The sequence below is a fragment of the Phaethon lepturus genome, unplaced genomic scaffold, assembly GCF_000687285.1.
Source record: "Phaethon lepturus isolate BGI_N335 unplaced genomic scaffold, ASM68728v1 scaffold56725, whole genome shotgun sequence".
Classification (NCBI taxonomy): Eukaryota; Metazoa; Chordata; class Aves; order Phaethontiformes; family Phaethontidae; genus Phaethon; species Phaethon lepturus.
This window is the reverse complement of record NW_010539554.1, coordinates 10694-19926: the sequence shown is the minus strand read 5'-3', so window position 1 is coordinate 19926 and position 9233 is coordinate 10694. Positions and strand designations below refer to the sequence as shown.

General features: G+C 36.9%; 1 protein-coding gene across 1 annotated transcript in view; it reads left to right on the top strand.

Annotated features, from left to right (window-relative positions):
• The first annotated feature begins 3136 nt into the window (after positions 1–3136).
• Positions 3137–9233, top strand: part of CSDE1 (cold shock domain containing E1, RNA-binding) — a 16789-nt gene continuing 10692 nt past the window's right edge. The window contains exons 1-8 of the mRNA XM_010287145.1: positions 3137–3248; positions 5596–5794; positions 6574–6683; positions 7064–7156; positions 7689–7786; positions 7955–8036; positions 8393–8521; positions 8689–8814. Coding sequence (XP_010285447.1) covers positions 5596–5794; positions 6574–6683; positions 7064–7156; positions 7689–7786; positions 7955–8036; positions 8393–8521; positions 8689–8814 — 837 coding nt within the window. The 5' untranslated portion in view covers positions 3137–3248. The remainder of the gene's footprint in view (positions 3249–5595; positions 5795–6573; positions 6684–7063; positions 7157–7688; positions 7787–7954; positions 8037–8392; positions 8522–8688; positions 8815–9233) is intronic.

Here is a 9233-nt window from a genome sequence, read left to right as displayed (position 1 = left end):
GGCTGGGGCTCCTGGCACCGCCCCTCGGCGGGGCCCAGAACTCTGCTCCGCGGCCACCATCTTGCTGCAGCGCAGTGAACAGGGCCGCCAGGAGGGCCGCGCCGGGCGCTGGAAGCTGTCTGTGCCGCAGGCCCTCCTCCCCCGAAGGCCTGCGACGAGTCTCTATGGGTTTGGGTCCAGTTTTCTGTTGTTTGGATTAATAACAAGTACAAGGCTCTTCCACAAACTCCAGACTCATTAAAGGAAAATAATTTTTGGTTTTATTGTAATTTAAAAAAATATATACTGTATTCTATAATTATTCTAAATGCCTTTACAGGTGTCCTGGGAAGTTCTTTAACTTCTTTTTTCCACACAGATACATTTTTTTTTTTTAATGTAAAAGTGACTTCAGTAATCTAGTGGATGTTGGTATCTGATCTTGTAGTTGTCATGTATTGGTTAGGGTGCTCAAGAGCTAGTGTTCAGTACTATATGATATTCACCTGAAAAGATACGGACTAGCTTATTTCCAGGTATCGTCTAATATGGCTGTGTTGTGCATGCGTACTGAAAATATAAAGTTCTATCTTTATTAAATTTGATACTAGTCATGTAAGAGATGGCTACTTCTAGAAACACGTGTTCTAATCCAGTAAAATATGTGGGTTTGTAGTTACCTCTTTCTGTGAAGAAAACTGTAAACAAAACAGTGTTTGTAATCTGTCAGGTTCTACTGTTGGGCTGTGTAGATGATTTCTAGCTGTGAACAGCTCTATGTGACTTACTGTTATTTAGCAAAATCTGCACCTGAAAGACTTTAAGAACAGGACTTGTACAGCTCTTCCCTGTCTTTGTATTAATCCTTTCAGCTGTAAATATACAAATGCAGAACCTAGTGTGACTTGGGGACTGGGCAGCTGCTTAGAGTGTTTACCATTTGGAGGAGTATTTATAGTAGCTGAATTAAAAAGTAAAGAATTTGAAGCAGATACAGTGAGTTTTTTTTTTTTACTTGTGTAATGCATACTTGACAACCCCTTTTTTTATTTGCTTTTAATAACTTAAAGTGTAGTAAACCAATCCTGTTAACCAAACCAAACTATCTTTTAAGGGAAAAGCTTATGCTTTATTCCATTATCTGACAAACTTAGCTTTAGTCGTCTTTGGGCAGAAGAGGTGTTTTGATTATTCTGTGAAAATGTACTATATTCTATGCCCAGAAAAATGAGAAATGTAATATGATACAAGTTACAGCTCTACTAGAGCTCTAATAATATTAATCTAACTAGATGAGAGAAAAGTACATGAAAATGAAGATTCGAAGTGTCTCTGTGCAGTTCCTGTGGTACAGTGTATGCCTGCTTCATCTCTCCTGAACTTGGTTGAGGCGGATGCTCATTTGAGATCTGAAATGCTGCCCAAAATATAATACTATCCTTAAAGAGACTGTGGTAACGATTGCCTGAATCTATTATGGTGGTATGTGAGAAGTCTAGTGATCCTGTTATTTTTGCAATAGCTTTGTGTCTTCCAGTTTATACTTTTTTGTAATTGAATCTTTCACTGCAAACCTTTCATCCCAGATACCAGTTTGTACTGCCCTTATCCAATTTCTTATTTAGTCTCCTTCATGTATGTGTAATGGTCTGACAAGAAACTTATTTCAGCTGAAAGATTTTCAGAATGGTGACTAAAGGAAGATCCCTCATATGAAAGAGGGGTCATTGAAATACAAACTTCTGTGAAAACTATGTGTTTTCAAGCTAAGGGTACAAGCCATTGTGTGCTTTTGGGGTTTAGAGTTCTTATTTTGTAATAGCTGACTGCAGTCAGCATTTTCACTGTGATGAGAGTTAAATGTCTTTGCATTCATGTTTCAGTCACTTAAGTTGACTCTTTCAGGTTCACTAAAGGGAATTCAAAGCTCAGTATAAATTGTGGAATTCACTTTCCCACTATAGTGGAGAAATAGGCTTTGTCTATATTTTTGCTCATTTGGTGAGGGACTCGTGGAATGACTTGGGGAAGAGTTGTGCTCTCATGCTTCATACCTTTAGATTGCTGCTAGATAATATGCTAGTTTACCCATAGATTCATAGCTGTGTTGCTTTTTAGCAGCTTTTGCCCACAAAAACCTCCCCTCCCTTCCCCCCCCCCATACCTACTGAGTAAGCAACAAATCAAATAAAAACTTGATTTTATTTATTTTCAAAAAAAGCTTCTGTTTCTATTATGTTTCAGTTTTATGTGGTGGATGGCAGTTTGTGTAAACTGCTTTCCCATGAAAACACAAAGTGGTACTGGAAAACTTGAAAGAATTATTATCTAGTTACTGTTGCAGAGGCTTCTCTGTTATGTTATCTACACAAATATTATCTATATGTAATCAACATTTTGCAAACACTGTTTTAAGAAGTCCAGAGAATGGCTCTGCAATTACTTTCCATGCTATGACAGAGTGCATATAGTCTGTGTAGAACAGGCATACAGCATCTGTATGTATAATTGAGAAGTTTGTTCATTTTTATACAAAGCTAAAGATGTTTCAGGTATTGCTATTCCTTGACTATATACCATGTCACTGGCTTGGAGGTAGAGTTTCTTGGAAAACAAAACTGAAGGTGGGAATGCCAAATATATCTGTAAAATAGTCTTTCCTAGCACGGATCAAACCTACAGTATTAAGGTAGAGGAAATGCAGTTGTTTGTAGGAACACCTAGGACTGATGTATACTTTCTTTTAAAGTTACATTTAGTGTGTCTTTTTCCTTTCTCCAGTATGAAGTGGAACAGAACAGAATTTACCACCTGAAACTGCTGCTTCAAGTTCAGATCAGGAAACGAATATACCACATTGTAACAACAACTCAAGACCAAAGAAGAGAAAACTTACACTGACGATACAAGGCTTGATCTGAAACAAGAAGTTTGTGCCTACTCAACAGCTTCAAAAGAGCACGTCCCAACGCTGCTAGTAGTCTTTGTTTTCTCCAGTGCTGTATTGAAACTGCCCAGGGCAGCAGCACTTGTATTCTATATTAGCTTGATAGATCACGTTTTCTTGCTATCTTTTTTCTTTCTTCCTTCCTTTCTTCTTTCCTTTCTTTCCTTCCTTTCCTTCCTTTCTTTCTTCCTTCCTTTCTTCCTTTCTTTCTTTCTCTCTCTTTTTTTTTTAATAATAGCAGTCTTCATCCTTAGAAACTTGCGCTGAAACAGAAGAATCGGCTAATACTACTGAAAGTGCAATATTTGAATATCACTGCGAGGTTGGTGCATGTGTTTATATAGAGTTGCATGTATTTCTAAACTTAATAGGAAACAAGTTGTCAATAGCGTGTGGGTTTTTTTACATTTTGTTTTAGCAGTTCTTTACTGTTTATGTTGGTTTAGTAGTGGTATGATGAATTAATAGTACCTGCAGTATGCTTCTGTTTAACAGTACTTGCAATCCTAGAGAGATGGTTATTAATGTTTCTCTCTTCTAGAAATTGTAGTGTTGTGGTTCCAATGCCCTTTTTTTTCAAATAACCTCTGTTTAGTCTTTTTTAAATCTTTCTTACAGTTTTTTTTCTTCCTTTGTGTACTTGTATTGGTGGGGTTCATAGTTCTTATTCCTGTAAGGTGACAGGTCAGCTATGTTAATTGTTGGGAGTGAACTGTCGGCAGTGGACAGCAGTCAGGTAGTCATCGTGGTCCAGTATATAACCATTATATTGCAGGTCCAAGCAAGTCTTGTTTGTACATTAATAGGTGGTAGCCTATTACTGCAAGTTTCTTAAAGTTTTATGACAATATTCCTGGTGATATATATTGTATCTTTTTCTCCACAGCAAGTTGTATTGCCACCCTGAGGAGTGTATTGTTGAACTTAAGTTGTCAGGCTTTAGATGATTGATGATGAATTCTTTGTGCTGTACTACTAATACTCCTTTAATCTCAAACTGTTCAAATGGTATCATGCAATGGTAGTCTTTGAGCAAGAGATTACAGCAGTGTGGTTTTCTAATCCTGATAAGCTATTCTGAGCTTGGTTTTTAGGTAGATTTTTGTCATTTTCTGTATCTGATGTACCTTTAGTATTAGTCTGTTACTTAATATCTGTGGCGGGGTGTTATGTGTTTGTATACTTACCGTGTATCAGAGATGCGAAGTGGCCATTTTGTAAATGGCTCACAAAAAGCATTTGTCACACTGATTTGAGCATTCGGAATGGGTTAATGGTCTTGCCTATTATTCTCTTGGGAAAAGGTACAATAATATGTCACTTTCCCCTCCCCGAGCCACCCTACTTGCAGGGCCAATTTATTTTTGAAAAGTATTCCAAACTCGATGGCTTAAAATCAACCACTTCAGCTGTTGCCTTCCAACAAAGGCATCTTCTTGTATATGGAATGTCATAGGGGTTGGCTTACTCAAAAGATGAGGGTTCATATATTGGAGTGATGCTCTTTGATCACTTCTAAATTGATCTCCAAAGAGCATAATAAGACATCCTGTAACTATACCTTTTAATATGTTTAGTAACTCAATGTCTGTATTAGTCAGCAGCATCACCGTTTTACAAGTTCCTCGGATATCTTTTATCTCCACTAAACATACTGCTGGCTAATTTTGAATCTCTTCTTGATACAACAAGAAAGCAAGAGAACAGATACAGTCTCATTCTGTTTCCAAAATAAATACTCCGGAAACTGCAGCAAATAAAACCCTCCAGTACTGTATTTTAAGGTGCTTATTGACTGTTTGGGGAGGAAGGAGGGTTGCTTCAGTAGTCTTTCTTGAATTAAAAGTGTTTGGTGAGGTGTAATATATTTCAACTGTTTTAATTGCTAATTTGTAAATGGAAATGGCTTGCTCTAAAAATTACATCTGCACATCAAAAAGCCAACGAGTTAGTAAAGGGACTTATGAATATTTCAAGATCGAGTCTGTGCCTTGAAAAGACACCCACCCACCCCACCCCCAAAAAATGAAAGGTTTTCATGGATGTAAGTTAATTTAACAGTTCATTACAGCTTTAGCTTTTTTAATTCAATGCTGTTTTCAAGTTTTCTCAGTCTCTCTACCACTTGAGCTCCTGTGCTACAGAAACGTTAGTTTAATTCTGGGTATTAATTCCAAAACTGTGCAAAAATATTTAAATACTTACAGCCATTTTTTAGTATGAAAGACTGAACAGACAAGCTAGGGACACACTTTGCAGGGATGTGAACTTAATTCTGTTGGTTTATAACTGTTGCATTTTCAGAATTATCAGTTTAATTTGGAAGAGCAGATACTTTAGATATTTTCAGACTCTGATGTGAAATAGTGAATGTGAGAGTACTTTGAGGCACGATGCTTAAGAAACTCAGAAGTTGTTTTGCGAGGTTTATTTTGGTGTTGTATTTCTGGCCTATTTTAAGCTTAGATTTTCATGTTCTTACTCCATTTGATGAACTATTTTGATGTTCTTACTCCATTTTAAAATGGGTAGAATTTGCTTGTTACAGTAACTTCCACAAGCTCTTTGTGTTTGTTATTCTGTTATGTAGGCATGAAGAAAGGAAATGTATTTTATGTAGAATGTTGTTTATTGTTTTTGGTTTTCTCCCTGTGCTTTCTTTTCAACAGATGAGCTTTGATCCAAACCTACTCCACAACAATGGACACAACGGGTACCCCAATGGTACTTCGGCAGCGCTGCGTGAGACTGGGGTTATAGAAAAACTGCTGACCTCTTACGGATTCATTCAGTGTTCAGAACGGCAAGCTAGACTGTTCTTCCACTGTTCACAGTACAATGGCAATTTACAGGAGCTCAAAGTAGGAGGTAATTAGGCAACTTTCAGAGCTTCTTGACTGAGTGAAGACCAGTTTCTTTCACTTGCCGTAGAATATCCTTTTATCTTGTGCCATGAACAAATGCATGCTGTTGCTTCTGATGGGCTAAAGAGACAACTGCATTAATAATCTAGCACTCCCGATGAGAGATCTTTACAACACTTAAGCTTTGTGCAGCTTGTGTTAATACAATTGTGTCCATTCTGGAAAAAGTGCGGTGTCAGGTCAAGCTTGTATAACTGAGAAGGGAAGCTTGGACTGTGGAAGAATATAGCTCACATATTCAGTATTTCTTCTTTTAAAGTTAATTTGGAGATGACTGCATGTTTTTCAGAATGGAGAGGCTGCTACTTCATGCTACTAATTAATATGGCAATGAAGTTTCTGAACTGTTTAATGGCATATGTTATGTTGTCTGAACGTGTGAAATCTGCTGTATAGTGATCACAGCGGGGGGAGGGACAAGCCATTACAATAGAATAGTTTACTGGCAACAGGCGTGAATAAATAGAATAACCAGAGAAATATTTGCAAATAGTGTCCTTCCTTGGAAACAAAAGCACCCGAGTTTTACTTTGGCTACAAGCAGTGGATTATCAAATGTAATGATTTAGTGATTATTAAAAAAAACAAAAACAAAACAAAAAAAAACACAAACGTAAAACACACACCCCCAAACAAACAACAAACATGAAAAACCACAACAAACAAACCCAAACTCAGACAAAAAACTCTGTCATGCTGTTATCATGTTTGATTGTCTTGTAGATGATGTTGAGTTTGAAGTGTCTTCTGATCGCCGAACTGGAAAGCCTATTGCTATTAAATTGGTGAAGATAAAACCAGAAATATTACCTGAAGAACGAATAAATGGACAAGTTAGTGCCTGTTTTCTATACATGCATAATTTCCATCTTTTACTCCAATACAGAAGGCTAGATTCATTTAGCATGTATATTAACTACATACAGTATTCAGTTACACTGAAACATTTTTTTGTTGCTCTGGTAAAAATTCTGAGGTTCATTTTGAGCTCTTACTTAGCTCCGAACAGGTCTTAGAATCAACAGGTGTTCTGTAAGATTGAAACTTTGCAGCGTGGCATTCCCTGTTGAGTTACGCTATGGAAGTGCGTCCCCGAGTGTATATTACAGGATACTGAGAGTCATTTTGTGTTAAACAATGCTGCTCCTGAAATGACTAGTAATGGATATTTTTTTTGTTTGTGTTTTTTTTTGTTTGTTTTTTTGACTGGTAGGTTGTGTGTGCTGTTCCTCACAATTTAGAGAGTAAATCTCCAGCTGCCCCGGGTCAGAGTCCAACGGGGAGTGTATGCTACGAACGTAATGGGGTAAAGCTTATGCATTTTACTTGAACTCTTCACTTACCCATCACTGTTGTCTGAGCCAAAAAAAAAGACACAATTTAATGTAGACGATTGACACTGCTAAGAACTGTAGTTCTTGGCCAAAAAAAGTGCATGCTTTGGTAACTACTACAAACAGAAGGGTTAATTTGACAGCTTGCTTGTATCTGTGGAGAACTTTATACAGAGAGAAATAGTTGTTTTTCTCTTTTAAAACTTAATGAAGCTGGGTTATGTAATGTTCATGTATCCTTATCTTGAACTTTTCAAGTTCAGAAATTGACATTTTAAGGTGGCTGCGTACAAACCTTTCAACTTAAGTTGCTTTTTATAGACTTATCAAAACAGCATGATGGAAAAAAGAATGCTTTTCCATGCCATGTTTGTCCATTTTCAATTTTTCTCACTAAATTAATTTCTTTAATGGCAGCTACTGTTATTAAACAAAACTGTGTTAATCTTTCTTTGAAACAACTATTCTGCAAATAGACTAATGTTAGTTCATGTTAATTTACAGGAAGTATTTTACCTGACTTACACCCCAGAGGATGTTGAAGGAAACGTACAGCTGGAAACAGGAGATAAAATAAACTTTGTAATTGATACAAATAAACAGTAAGTTGGTATTGCTTTTCTGACTTCATACTTTGTTTTAGTAAGTCAGGCAGCAATTCATGCCTGTTCCAAGAACTGAAATGACATTATGAAATATCTTAATTTTTGTTCCAGTTTTGAGGTGTTTCAGGTTTGCTCTGTATACTGTTTTTTTTTTCCCCCCTCTAGTACTGGTGCTGTAAGTGCTCGTAACATTATGCTATTAAAAAAGAAACAAGCCCGCTGTCAAGGAGTAGTCTGTGCCATGAAAGTAAGTGATGCTTTAGCTTTAAAGTTTTGTCTGAAAATGAAACGCTGTTCTGAAAAGTGGTGTTATAAGTAATATATTTAGGGCATTAAGAGCTATTATCAATTTGGAGCCGTGAGTGTAAACTGCGTGAAATGGCTTAAACAGCTAATTTTTGATACTAATACTCTCCTTAACAAAGGAAGTCCCATTTATTTCTGTTTATATATTTCTTGTGGTAGTCTGTTAGCTGTGTGCATTCGTAAGTCTGCTATGCTGGTATGTCATAGTCTTTCTTTGTCTTTGATAGAACCTGTAAAATTTTGTCTTCATATGTTAAGAGAATAGGCAATTTATTAAACACTTTGTTCTCTTCTCAGGAAGCCTTTGGATTTATTGAGAGGGGTGATGTCGTGAAGGAGATATTCTTTCACTATAGTGAATTTAAAGGTGACCTAGAAGCCTTACAGCCTGGTGATGATGTGGAGTTTACAATCAAAGACAGAAATGTAAGACGAAATCCAATAAAAACTGAAGACAAGATCCTAGGGAATAACTGGACAGCTGTCTGTTTTCTCAAATTCACTTGTAAAAAGAAGGGGGGAGGAGGTTCATTGGGAAATGTCTGCTACCTTACCTCTTCTCTGTGGGTATTTGACTGACTTTGTGCTTTTAGGGTAAAGAAGTTGCAACAGATGTTAGACTGCTGCCTCAAGGAACTGTCATTTTTGAAGATATCAGCATTGAACATTTTGAAGGAACTGTAACCAAAGTAATTCCAAAAGTACCCAGCAAAAACCAGGTCAATTTCAGTATTTACTTAAGTTTATGTGGAATGTTGTACTGATTGTATTGAATTCCAGTCCCAATAGTGAAAATGTTCCCCCTTCACTGTAACAGTCTGATGCGTAAGCATTGCATCAGAGTAAAGGAGTAAGCTTGTACGTAACCTGTAACAACTGTTGATAGCAGTCGCAGTATGCAATTTTTCTAAAGGTTATAAAGAGCAAGAATTAAAGTAGTGGTGCATTGGAGAGTATGTGTTTACTTTAATGTTTCAAATCCTTTCCATTGAATTTTGTGGGTTCAGGATGTACCTTTAAGGCAAAAGCATAGGGCAAAGGCGAGAAAATATTTGCTGGAATAAGCCTGACCTATGGATTTCTGTGAACAGGAACAGTTAATGAGGTTTTTGAGTGAGAGATAACTTGACTTTAATGT